This window comes from Centropristis striata, chromosome 9 (assembly GCF_030273125.1).
Source record: "Centropristis striata isolate RG_2023a ecotype Rhode Island chromosome 9, C.striata_1.0, whole genome shotgun sequence".
In the NCBI taxonomy this organism is placed as follows: domain Eukaryota; kingdom Metazoa; phylum Chordata; class Actinopteri; order Perciformes; family Serranidae; genus Centropristis; species Centropristis striata.
The window spans coordinates 13,113,259-13,127,550 of record NC_081525.1 but is presented as its reverse complement, the minus strand read 5'-3'; the positions used below and the strand labels follow the sequence as shown (position 1 = coordinate 13,127,550).

The window sequence follows — 14,292 nt, the reverse complement described above, 5'->3', positions numbered from 1 at the left end:
GCCTTAATTCACCCATTAAAAAGAATACTTGCATTTATTTGGCGATACTTGTAGCCTACTTATGCTTTAGTAATACAATGAACACCCATAAAAATTAAATAAAAGATTCAATGATGCCTTTCTCTCATGTTACTGAGAGTACTGCTCAAATAAGGGGAATTGGGATTTACCCAGAAGGGTTACAAAATCCAATATACTGTATAATGAGTCCTTCACAGAAACAACAAAAGTATTATTGGTTGTCAATCTTGTGGAGAAGATGAGGAGCCATGAATAACATGGAACAGAGTTACAGTGATGTGTGTAATGTCAATGTCAATATAAGTAATTGCTCAAAGTTGTTTGCCAATGTTGAGAGATCTGCACACTTCTATGTGAAATGCCCCGAGTTGCCCTGTTCCTCAGTCTGAACCCGACTTGAACAGCACTCCTGCTCTAATCAGCCTCGACTCACTTGAAAGGATTACAACTACTCCAGTTTATTCCTGAAAGATTCTGCATCAAAATACTCGACTCTGTTGATGTCAATATGATAGAGACAAGTGGGTGGAAGATAGTATTTTCTCATCATTTACAGTTTTATTGTTCAGCAAATTCTTGTTCTGTCTGATTCTAAGACATTCTCGAATCTGTCCCCAGACCACAGGGTTGTCGCTATAGGGATGTGCTATGGTGTGCATATGGTGTCAATTTAAAGCCGGGCCCCTATTAAAGCTCTGAAGTCCAGGAGATTTTGGTTCAAATTTATTAACTTCCTATGGATTAATTTCTGTCTCTGTTTAGCATCTTTCAGTCTGTCCTTACATCACATGCATGGCTCCTTTTTCTCCACACTAACTTGGCTATCAGTCAGATTTTTCATTTTATTTTAATTAACAAAGTATAAAGCTGCCAGGAACCGAAAATACAAGCAAAAGACAAAAGGTGTCTATGGAAATGTACCTTCTTTTTTTTTTTTTTTTTTTTCTTTTTTTTTACATTTATACACACAAAAACAGCAGAAAAAATAATAAATAATAAAACTGCAAAACAGTCTATTTGCATGTTAATTAAAAATAGTAATAGTTTTCATTGTAGAAAGAAAATTCACATTTTAAAAGTGGTCTAGAAACATAAATGGCACTTTCAACTGGCTCTCTCAGCTTGTCTACATATCATATATTAAAAAAAAGTTATTATTGTAAATAAAACATGTGTATTTTCAATAAATAGATGGACTCCAGAGGGTTAATGACCGGCCTCATTTGGTAACCGGGTGTAAAAACAATTTTTAGTAAATAAAAGCTGGCCTCTTTTATAACATGACCCCAAGTTTACCTTAACCCCAAACAGTTCTCTCTACAAGGCCTAAGCTTAACCCTCTGGAGTCTCCAAAAGCGCCAAAGCATGGCTTCTTCATCACATCCAGATGTAAAAACAAAGCAGACCAAAAAAATCCACAAAATGACCAAAAAAATCCACAAAAAGACCAAAAAAGACACAAAATGAAGAGACAGAATAACCCCCCAAAACCACAGAAGGCACAAAGTGACAAAAAAAGACACAAAAAAGAAAAAAAAGACACAAAATAACTAAAAAAGACACAACAACAGACATAAAATTACCAAAAAAGACACAAAAAAGACACAAATGACCAAAAAAGACACAAAATGACTTACAAAGACACGAAAAGACATGAAAAGGATTCAAAAATGGTCAAAATATCCCAAGACTCCGTAGAGTTAAACTTAAATCCTAACTCCAACCGTGGAGGTGATGCTACGGAGAACACCATTCAGGAAACATTATTTGACGGTAACAGATTTCAACACAACACCTGTATTTTGAAGTTTGGCCACACGAGTTAGTACTGTAGGTAAATATGGTTGTTTCTCCCGCTGTCCTAGTCATTCTCTGTAAAGTTGAGCAGTTTACGCACGTTCTTCTGGGCTTTTTAGTAGTTTTGACATTTTAAATCCTGCTTAAAATGAACATTCAGCGTGCTGTTCATTGTTTGTTTACATCCGAGTACTTCCAATATGGCCGACATCCGGGTAACTGGCTACAATGCGCTGTGTGAAACACTCTAAAAAGTGCCGGTCAGAGCTGCTCTGATTTTCTTTTTTTAATAAAATCTTCCTTCAAATAATAGCCTGCCCCTATTATTAGCCGGGTCCCAAACTGATTTTTTATTAATAGAAGCCCCTGCTACTACTACTTCAACTCTTGATTCACACTGAAATAATAAAGGCCACCACTGTGGCTTGTAGAAATGAGTTTTATCAGTATTTCTTCCATCTCCAGTATCTACCTGCAGTGTGTTTGTGGCTGGAAACTGTCTCTGATGATATCAATCAGCAACATCTCTTTGTAGGTCTGTAGATAATCCTTTTCCTGAAGATGCTACTTTTAACATTCTTTCACCTTCTTCACTCTATGCCTTCTGATTGATGGACCCCCAGCTCCTCTCTTTCTATTTCTTCTTATCTTTATCATTATTATTATTAACCCTCTATGGTACACATTATTATGCCATTTAGGGAAAAAAAAGTTTGGAGTGTTTTTTGTCTTAAATTAGACTAAATAAACATTATCTAAAGAAAAAAAATCTGAAGTTTTTGGGGTTTGTTGTCCGTAGGCAACATTGCATCATAACAGTGCACAACTGAAAAAGAAAGTTTTTAAATTAATTTTAACATAATTTATTTTAATATTCAATAGCTTCAACAGGGTACAATACATAACATTTCAAATTTGAAAACATTATAAAAGGATCTTTTTTAACCAGTTTCTTGTCTGGATGTTGCCTGTAGGCAACATTGTACCATTGAACCAACGACCCATTGAACATGCTATATGCATAAGTATATAGTATATATATAGTATAGTATATAGTACATAAGTATATGCAACTATCAAAAATGAAGGTTTACTCACCTATCAGTAGGAATATATATTTTTCCAGATGGAAAAAAGGGCCAGGAAATGACGTTTGGAGTGATTTTTTTGTGACACAAAATGGCAAAGCTGTTTCCTTTGAAAAAGAGTCTGCAAAATAGGGTTTCAATATGGCCTCCTGGAGGTCATGTGACAAATTAAAGCATTGCTATTGGTTCCCTATACTCTTCCCTCTTTATTAAAGTATCACAACACTCAAAAACACGCATTGTAGAAATTTGGAAGGCCAAAAATGGGAATGTTGACTGAGGGCAACACCCTACAATAGAGGGTTAACTTCAATTGTTTTTTTGTTTACACCCTGCAGCTAAAACACTTATTCACTTATAACATACAAGAATCCTTAGTTACTTTTTAATTTTATTCATTTATTTTTGATTTGCACATTGTTTGTTTGTCGCCTGATCATGTTCCTGCGGGAGTGTCGCAATGCAACATGGGACTTTTCCAGAACTTTGAAATCATGGTGGAAGACAACTACAGCGGAGGGAGCTCAGATATAACTATAATATAGCTATAAGCTCTCAAACACTTTTTGAATTTCATTTCTATCTGCTACAGAGGCTGAAAAATCTATTATTTCCAAAAAAAACTTCAGGTTTTAGGGGGTTACTTTAAAATCGTCCAGAGGTTTTACAGGGATTTTTTCCAGGTGTTTTTTTAGGCCTAAATGGGTTAATAGAATCACAAGAAGCGTAGCTTTTCAATAATATGTAGCATGAATATCAACTACTTACATTTTACACAGTGACCCCACATTGTTAGAATCTGGGTACTTCTGGAGAGGAATTTAACACCTCATGGACTGGAAAATTGATTGCCAGATATCACAGTCATAGTACTGGCAGCATTTCCTTTCCAAAATATCTGGCACAAGCATTAAGTAGTAAGTGCGTTTAGGTAGATGACAAATGATTAGAATGCATGTACCGGGGCGTCCCGGTGGCTCACACTGGTAGAGCGCCTGTCATGTAGGTTGAGGCCTTGCTGCGGCGGAGCCGGGTTCGAATCCGGCCTGAGCTCCCTTTGCCGCATGTCTTCCCCTCTATCACCCCCTTTCACTCTGTCACTGTCAATAAAGCATAAAAAAAATGCCTAAAAAATAATCTTAAAAAAAAAAAAAAGAATGCATGTACCTCAAAATACAAACTAACCTCTCCCTAAATTAGCAAAATGCCACAGAAATAGCAATTTTTCATACACTGGACTATTATTAACCCTCTGGAGTCTCCAAAAGCTCCAAATCACGACTTCTTCATGACATCCAGACTAGAAAACAAAGCAGCGTGGAGCCCTACTGTAAATTTACCTCTAAAGTTCTGGCTGTAAACTCCGTGAGGCCAGTTTCAGTCTGATGATGATATACCAAGTAAAACTGGAGACAAGCTCAAATATTTTTAGTATAAAATGAAAGAACTGGATGTAACCCTCTTATATGTTATATTTGTAACCTTTGTTCACATTTGCAATATTTCAAATTCTTTATTGAGCATGATAGTGTTTGGAAAGTAAAAAAAAAAGATAAAAAATCTAATTTTTTGTTGGACTAAAGGACTAAAAAGACACAAAATGAATAAAAAAGACACAAAATGAATAAAAAAGACACAACATGACTAAAAAAAAGACTCAAAATGACACAAAATGACTAAAAAAGACACAAATTGACCAAAAAAGACACAAAATGAGATGCCAGAATGACCAAAAAAAACCCACAGAAGACACAAAATGACTAAAATGACACAAAATAACTCAAAAAGACACAACAAAAGACACAAAATGACCAAAAACCCCCACAAAAAAGACACAAAATTACCAAAAATACACAAAATTACCAAAATTGTTACGCTAAACACACAAGACATAAATAAAGAGTTTCTTATTTGGTTCTTTTTGGTTCAAAATTTTGATCCAGTAAGTCAGAATAAACAATCAATTATTATTAGGTCATAAAGGTGAGATTGTGCTGAACATGCCATTGAAACATTTTTTAAGTGGTGAATACAGGCAGGATGAAAAGGATTCAGAAATGGACAAAATAGCCCAAAAAGACTCCATAGAGTTAATCTTGTGAGCTCCATATGAACAACAGAAGAGGCAGTATTGAATCATGTGACAATGACATATAAGGCCTGTTGTGTACGGGACACACAATAGCACGTACTATAAACAACTGAGGTCCACACACAGAGTTGATATGGGTTTAAATCACACTTCAGTAGCCACAGTAGCACACACACACACACCTACATCTACACAAAACACATATTTGTGAACACACAGCTACACCGGTCCATGGCCATTTCTTGGAGAGAGTACAGATGAAGGATTTGCCTCTCTGGTCTTTTTTCAGTCTAACAATGCACCGTCCACTGGTGACCATTTGTTTTCAAATGGAGGAACCTGCTACAAGCCACCCACACTCTGACCGGTGACTAGACACACATACATCTCTGGAACAATACCCAATTAAAGCACAAGCACCTCTCCATTTATTTTGTATTCTTCTCGCCACCGATGCCTCCCTTGTTTCTCTCTTTCCGACCGCGTTTGTCTTCCTCTTGACTTATTTTTGTCCATCAACCCCTCCTCTTTGTGTAAATCTCCTACAAAAGAAGCATCTAGTTGTATTATAATTGGTTCCCAAGCACCCATTCCAAAACTATCAGTGCAGCAGCATGCGGACTTGGAAGACAGGTCCCAGCAAAGTAAGATAAGTAGGAAGTATTACGGCCGCTGCGCAAACATGATTAACGACATGCTTAGATGTGTTTCTAAATATTTGGAGGTGGGGAGCATACCTGGGGCAGCTCTGAGACTCTTGAGATAATGAATAGAGCGATAGAGCGTGCCAGAGATACAGCTGCCACCGAATGGACAATTAGGTACAACGAGGCGAGGCGAGACGAGCCGATGGGGTAAATAAAAAGTAAACTCTGAGGAGGGATTCTTGGAGGATTCTTTGGTTAGTGCAGCAGTGTTACTCTGTACAGCTGTAATGATGCATTTGACCTGTTTGATTTGTTAACATACCGAAGCACTGCGCTGGTTGGGGCCATAAAGGTTCTGTGCACAATACTAAAGAGGCTGCATGGAAACATTTGAGCATCCTGCTATTGTGAGTCTCCCACAAGGACGCAACACTATCCAAAAAGAGCCTCCAGCAGGTTATTTATAACTTTTTAGATACAGTCATGGAAAAGATATTATATACCAAACATGTTTTCTTCATTTTATTATTGAAACTTTTTTCTTGAAATATTACCTCCCTCCCTTGTATTTTTTATTTTTGTTCATATTTGGCCCTAATATGCCGTCATAGTCAAGTTCTCCTCGTACAAGTCACTAAAGATTAACACGACTATTTCTTGCAGATTTTTATTCTAAATTTTTAATTTTTACATTGGAGGTCAAGGTGAATAAAGTTAAAATTATTATATTATTATCATACTGATTAATCAGATGTCATGGTGTCACCGTAGCCTGAACTTTGCTGATTAGCTGGACGAAATCCATGTGGTTCTACGACCAAACAGAGAGACATGGGGACCTCATTTTGATATCCACTGAAGTTACTTAATATAGTTCTTTGCCCGATAAAGGGTTAAAACACGGGGGGGGGGACCTGGGTGAGGTGTAGGGGACATGGCTCCAGACGTTTGAATTGTTGCTCACTTCTCAGATTTAAACTGTCTGGAGTAATGCTTATTGATGGTCAAATGTGTTTCTGTCTACCTGCTTTGTTCTCAGTTTTTGCATAAGAACACCTGAGTGGAGATGATGATAGTTAAAAAAAAAAAATAGCTTAGCTGAGGGGGTTGATTTGCTCTATCAATAAAAAAAGCAAAAAGTGAAACTAATTTAGGGAATAAATTATGACGTGCATGAAGCATGTGACTTAAATTTGCACCGAAGAAGTGAATATCGCGGCGGGCCAAAACATCACGTCTTTGTAGAACAATGAAGTGACTAATGTTAATTAACTAATACATATACCACACTTACATCATGATTAGCACATTGTTTTTGTTTGTTTGAGGTTTCACTGTTTCTTATATCATCTCGTGCCTAACTCGCAATATTCACATAGCGGTAGATGAGACATGCATTCATTCTGCTGGAATGTGTTGTTTATTAGTTTATTTCTTATTTTAAGCGTACAACATGCTTATTTCTAGATTTCAATAATCTTAATTTAAGAAATCTTCTCAAGTGAAATTATCTGTCCATGCAGCAAGATAATTTCCCTCAGATTTAGTCAATCGAAACTTCTGGCAGTCCTAAAATGATGTGCCAATGAAGCCTCATGAAGCATTTTCTTAATTTTCTGAAAAGTAATTAACCTCCTGAGACCCAAGCTTTTGTTTGGTATGTATTGTTAGTTTCTCCTAGATATTTTGGATTTGTAGGACCTGATAAATACAAAAACTAAGCATTGTCTTTGAACAGGAATTAGTTTTTGAAAAAAAATAATGGGTTCATTTTACTGTATAACGCAATTAATTCACCAGTGAATAAAACTTTTTATTTCCTTACATTTACACCCTCTCATTTGAAGAATGATAGTAAAAGTCTATTCGCTTTCAAATGAATACTTCCTGATTAGCAGAGTCGGAACTTGTTGCTAATGCTAAAAATAGTCAAACTTGCACAGAACATCAAACTACAAACATTATTAAGCACAAATACACAAGTTTTAGCCATAAAATCTGATCAGCTTTGGTACCTGGTCCACTTTTGTCTGGGTAAAAGCTGTTAATTGACTTTACCAAGATGCTGCCATCTGATTTTTACACTGATTGTTGTATTGTTCTTATTCTAGAGTACATAGTTATAGTTAAGCAGAATGAAATATAAGGTCCAGAAAACCTCAAATGAAATGTCCACATATGAGGACTCAGGATCACAGGAGGTTAAGCTGTCAGCTAAATGTAGTGGAGTATAAAATACAATATTTGCCTCAAAATGTACTGCAGTAGAAGTATAAAGTTACATAAAATGGAAATACCTAAGTAAAGTACAAGTACCTCCAAATTGTACTTAAGTACAGTACTTGATTTGATGTTAGTGATGTGCCAATGAAGCCTCATGAAGCATTTTCTTTATTTTCTGAGCCCACTAAATGGCACTCTATGTTCAACAAAGGACTAAAAGCGCAATTATTTACTATTGTTTGAGCCTTTTTCTTTAAACTAAGAGCACCATCTAGTGGGCTCAGAAAATAAAGAAAATGCTTCATGAGGCTTCATTGGCACATCACTACTAAAATTGTCTTTATTCTTAGTATATTAGTATAATAGTATATAGGTGATATTGTAATGCAGTCTTCAGCTCTATTATGCTGCATTACAATGTCTTACAATTACTTCTTTCAATCGGGAACAAAACCCATTAAAAGATCCTCTTGTGATTGATTAGTTGCATCTCCAAAATGCCAGGAACAAAGCCAGCTTTCAGACAGAACTGAACAGAAGTGAAATATACAGGTGGGGTTGATGCACCGCCAATCGAAGTGGGCAGTTGGAGCGATATATGGGCAATTATGGTCTAGGTAGCAAGATTTGAATTGAAAAAGTGTCGAGTTGAGTGAGAAATCGTCCGCGGGCAACGAAGAGGAAGCCAATGGGATTGAAGCATTCTGCACACAAGCTCCAGCAAGTTTTCTTTCCTGCAGCAGTATTTACAGCAGCTCCACTGTCCCCGGGGTATTTATGACTGGTGAGAGTGATGTCTGAGCTTTATATAAACCATATTCCTTAAAGAAGACAGTATTGGAGCTGCTGCAATGAGCATGAAAAGCTTAACGCAAAGTCTGACAGAATGAATGAATTGCATAGAAAAAGCAGAGCAGGCTTGTGGTTTCAAATGCGTGCACACATTGTCTGAGTTTTATACATTTTCTGTGAAAGATATTTCATTAAACACATCAAAAGTTACTGTCTCCTTTATTCTTCCTCTTTTTATATGGCTTTGGCAGAGGCTGACTGTAGCTTCATTACGGCTGAATGTCACAGGTAGACTAGGCCATTCCTACTAATTATTTAGTTTATGGTAGAGCGGGGAAATAAAGGGACATTTCGCTGTATGATCTGTTCACTCGTGACCTCTTGTACCCGCCAAGGCGCCTGAACATGATTCTTCCCGGAGGATAAATGACGAACCTAAAGACACAAATAAAAATACTGTATGGCGTGACCCGAAGAGCACAGAGAGAGAAGGCAGAGGAGAAGTAAAAGGGAGATTTTAATGAGGAAAATGAGAGGGTGGGGAGAGAGCAGCAGTGCTTGCTGCTGATGAAAGAGGAGATTAAGAGGTGATAGAAGGAGAGGGAGCAAGGTGGGGAGAGAGGGATGTAGTGCTTAAGGGAAAAGTGGAAGAATGGGGGGAAAAAAAAGAGGAGGCGGCAGCAGTGGAAGGGCGAGAGAAAGTGACGATGAGGTGTTTTTTTTTCTTTTTTTCAGAAGGCAAAAGTTTTGAAAGTTTAAAGAGATGGTGAGAGTTGGGAAGAAGATGTCTGCGAGGGTTGAACATATCTGCAAAACACCCCCAGGTTGGAATAAAGAGACAGTTTGGGAGGCTGAATCATAGAGCTGCTGTACTTAATCAGTGAAATGGCCACTGCAGATTGTGTGTGCATGTGAAGTGTGGGATGGGGTGAGAGTGAAGTTAGTTTTATTTAGATCATGTTGAGAGTGGCTTCCTCCCCCTCTCACAGAATAGGTGACATACTTTAAAGAACAGTCAAAGTCTCCCCAGATCTTGTGATTATGTTCTCTCATTATTGTGTTAACTACCCTGTCAATCTGTTGGAGAGAGGTGTTGTAGAGGTAGATGACTGAAAGCAGAGCACAAAGAGAGCAAAGTGGAGGTAAAATAAGCATGGGTGAAACAGTCAAAACGGCGTTTCCTAATATAGAACAAGATCTCCAACCTTAATGACAGAATAGGTCGTCCGTCAATAACCGCCCAAAATGACACATACAGTATGAGCATTTTGGTATTTGTCAAAAATGACCCATATGAGCATTACGCTGGAACAGAGTAGGGTTGCAAAATTCCAGGAATTTTAATCCATGCACTGCAAAGGTGCAAAGGGTGTCTAAAAACAAGATAAAAACACTAAATCTGAGGGAAATTATCTCGCTGCATGGACAGATAATTTCACGGACAAGATTTCTTAAATTAGGATTGTTAAATCTAGAAATAAGCATGTTGTATGCTTAAAACGAGAAAAATTATCTAACACTTCTAAATGTAAAGGTTTTTTTCTATCTTGATAAGAAACAAATAATTGTCAGTGCACTTTGATCGGGCCAGTTCAACGCTGCTTGCAGCTTTAATTGATCTTGTTTTAAGAGTTAATTTCCGCTGAAGGCTAATGATGTGCCAATGAAGCCTCATGAAGCATTTTCTTTATTTTCTGAGCCCACCAGATGGCGCTCTATGTTCAACAAAGGACTGAAAGCACAATGAATTACTATTGCCTGAGCCTTTTTCTTTAAACCAAGAGCACCATTTAGGCGGCTCAGAAAATACAGAAAATGCTTCATGAGGCTTCATCGGCACAAATTTGGAATATTTCTAAAAAATCCTATGAAAAGTTTCTAGAACTTCACCAAACACTTTCCACCCCTTTACAACCCTAGTACAGAGTAGTGTGTTTCTAAAAAAAATTGCGCACGTCATTATACATTATGCAGTTTCATTGAATTTAGGCTACAAATTCTCTAGGTTTAGGGCAAAGTTTGAAGTTAGGCGTTATAACAGATGGTTGAGAAAGAGGCTCTCTTGCGTTACATGAAGGATTTATGCAATTACACAATACAACTAGAAAATTCCCTCTGGGGAAATTTTGAAAGGGCCATGGGGGCTACTGCCGGTGTGTGTGTGTGTGTGTGTGTGTGTGTGTGTGTGTGTGCATGTGTGCGTGTGTTTGAAGCATGCGTATGCATGTGTGAGGAGTGTGCGTGCTTACGCGCATGTGTGTGTGTGTATCTGTAACTGTAATCACATCAAAGATCAAAGGCAATCAGATCAAAGAAATCAACAGAATTAACTGGCACCTGTTAATGAAAGAGTGACAGCAGCCAGAGGTGGACTGAAATTTCTGGCCTCGAACAGAAAGCATTTTTGGCAAAACCATAATACCTATCATTGATCCGACTTCACTTTGAGCGTCCCGAGTTCTTCCTGAACGTCTACGTATTTTTTTTTAAAGAAAAATGAAAAAATAGCTTTGTTAGAACGATCTAAAAAAACTGTTCCATCTTCCCTTTTTCCGAAATCTCCCTGCGTTTTTAATATGGGAGCCAATGAGGCTGTTGGTGGTTTTGGTGGCGAATCTGTGCGTCGTACGCCCAAACTATAACTCTGACAGCTTTACCAGAGGATTGTGAGTGAGAAGACACATTTTCCTACATTTCTATGTATAAATTATTTCTGTAGAGTGGAATTTGCGGCCTGGAGCGCAGTTTTCAAATTTATTTTTTGACAATTTTTTCTCTCCCTCTACACTCTGGCAATGATGTCACACACTGTGACACGAACATTCCGTGCAATACACACCCATTGTAATCTCAGAATTTCTCCAAAAATGATCATGGTTATTGAACAGGGATTGATAAAAAACTATATGACCTATCGAAACGTGGATTAATACACCGATACACAAGACTTGTGTCTACTGTTTAAAGTTTAAATGGAGTCTCTAGGTGAAATTATGCCGGAGGAGTAGACGTTTAAAAATCTCCAATTATTGTTCCTTTTCGCTCATTTTTTGTCGGCCGTCCCATTCATTTCAATGCAAAATTTTGGGCAGTTCGTATTCTGTAGAGAAAAGTAATAGCACACCGATCCCGATCAAACCGCACGTTTTGATATATAATTTGTCCTGCAACTCTTCAAGTTGTAGGACTAGTAGCGGGACGAAATTGCGTCCGGAAGAGGAAGAAGAAATCCACAGTATAACAGTAGTGCTACTTTGCCCCGAGCACTGTTCCCTACAGCTATTGCTGTATGGGACCAGTGCTCGGTGCGATTGCCCCGAGGCCCTAATAATAAAGGTTATAGACTTTCATTATAATTATTTTCCTACATACTGTATGTTATCATAAAGCATTGATGTGCTTTGACACTAAACATTATTAAACTAAGCTGTTTGGTTAGATTAGATTTGACTTAGATAAAGAATAAACAATCTAATAGAAAAAAAACATTTAACAATATACAACATACTATATACAACCTATTGCAAATTAAGTGAAGAACGTCAGACAGTTTGTCAGAAATGACTAACTTTTTGTGCACTACGGGGTTATAAATGCTGTAAATATTGCTAATTGCTGCGTACGCTGTACGTCTGTGGTGACTTGCAGTGATGTTAGCAGTCATGGTTGAGCCAGCAGCAGCAGCAGTGATACTTACTCTCTGTATGTCTGAAGTGAGTTGCAGCAGTGTTGGAGAAGCTGTAGCTCGGAGAGTCTCTGTCCCTCTGACTGGAGAGTTCAGACTGACGTAGGCCACTGCACTGCTCTGGAGGACAACACTGTTATCCTGAAGACAGACACACACACACACACACACACACACACACACGAATGACAAATGAAACCAAATATTATTAAATATTTGCAGTATACATTGACTGTAGTCTTATTCATGCATGCAAATAGAGAGCAGTCAGATTAAGACAATAGTTGGATTAACACTGGGGTATTCCCATAATTCCCATATGAACAATAAAGATGAATGAATGAATGAAGTCCTCAATCAACATTTGGGTTCCAAGTGGAACTTTACACATTATTCTGCACCACGATCATGCAAACCGTGTCCTGAACTGTATGCACTGTTGTGCACCTTGCCGGTTGGAGTCCAGTTTGTTAATTGCATTGCATTGAACTGAATGGTAATGATATTCCCTCAATATATTTCACGTCAAATTTTCTCTCTCTCTCTCTCTCTCTCTCACACACACACACACACACACACACACACACACAGGTTATCATCATTACACTCTCGCCTTATTATCATTATCGCAAATCCAGAGAAAGAGACCTTTCCAGACCTTCAGATTACATCATTCTTTAGCCACCCTTTGTCTCCTTCTGTTGCTTATAATGTCATTAAATGTAATTTTAGCATCAGATTAAAACATACAATGGAATCTAACCTGACAGCTTCATGAAAAAAATGTCAAGATGTTTTTTTCAAGCCAGATGTGTTTATGGAGCAGGTGATTACATTAGTTATTACATTAGTTAAGAATGATGATCAGCCTAAATGTGTGTGATTTGGTAAAATAGATGTTTAGAGATACAGTCGTTTACTCTTTTTCCTACTTACCCAGAGTCAGGCAGTACTAATACATGTCTTAGGCAGACCTTTTTATGTATGAGGTTTAGTTTAAAGTTACAGTAATAATTGGTTTAGCTTGGCTCAATTGTTAATAGAGGTGGGAACCACCAGAGGCCCCTCGATACGATTTTATCCCGATAGTTGAGTCACGATACGATATTTTGTGATTTCACTGCATTTGGTGTCCACAAAATAAATTCAATCAAGAATTGAAAATAAGAGAAAATTCTATCTAGTCTATTCATCTCACTTCAGTCTTTTTATTTCTCCACAATGAGAGTCAAACCCACAGACTGACCAACAAAGTATTCAGTCAAACTGAACTGAACTGATATCAAACATGTATGGATGACAACAACTGCAGCATTTTATCAAACTTTCAAAAACTTTAAGCTCCACTGCTCTGAAATTTTTTGAATGAAACATTAAAAAAAGCTGAACTTTGCAGCAGTATTTGGACAACTTCCCAACAAGATGTTGGGATTCCTCAGATCTTCTAGTTTCATATGATACCAGTATCTCCAGTATATTCCTAAAAGTGAGCCAGCTAAGGCCTCTGAAAAAAAAAAAAAAAAAAACGGTGAAAATACTTACGGCTCGCTAAATATCCATACTTGGCGGCCATGAATCGATATTATATTGCCACGTAAAATATCATGACACTATGCTGTATTGATTTTTTCCTGCACCTCTAATTGTTAAGTGCCTCTGGGATCAAATAATAAACACCGAACAAATAATAGTAATAAGAATAAGAATAATGATTAACCCTTTGATGCACAGCTTGAGTCAAAAGTTACCCGCATTCATTTCCCATGTTATTTCATGCTGGCTGTGTGTTTGATTATCTTTTTTTTTTTTATTATTACAACTGATCATTATATCCATTTCTCCTTTGATACTTTTATGTTTACACACAAGGGTCAAAAATGACCTTGTGCATTAGAAGCGTAGTGATACAAAAAGTGATACACTGAATCAACAATTTGAGTATATGTG

General features: G+C 37.4%; 1 protein-coding gene across 1 annotated transcript in view; it reads right to left on the bottom strand.

Moving 5' to 3' along the window:
- The window catches only part of LOC131978137 (inactive N-acetylated-alpha-linked acidic dipeptidase-like protein 2), a 787,053-nt gene that overhangs the window by 213,282 nt on the left and 559,479 nt on the right, over window positions 1-14,292 (bottom strand). The window contains exon 12 of the mRNA XM_059341659.1: window positions 12,358-12,486. Coding sequence (XP_059197642.1) covers window positions 12,358-12,486 — 129 coding nt within the window. The remainder of the gene's footprint in view (window positions 1-12,357; window positions 12,487-14,292) is intronic.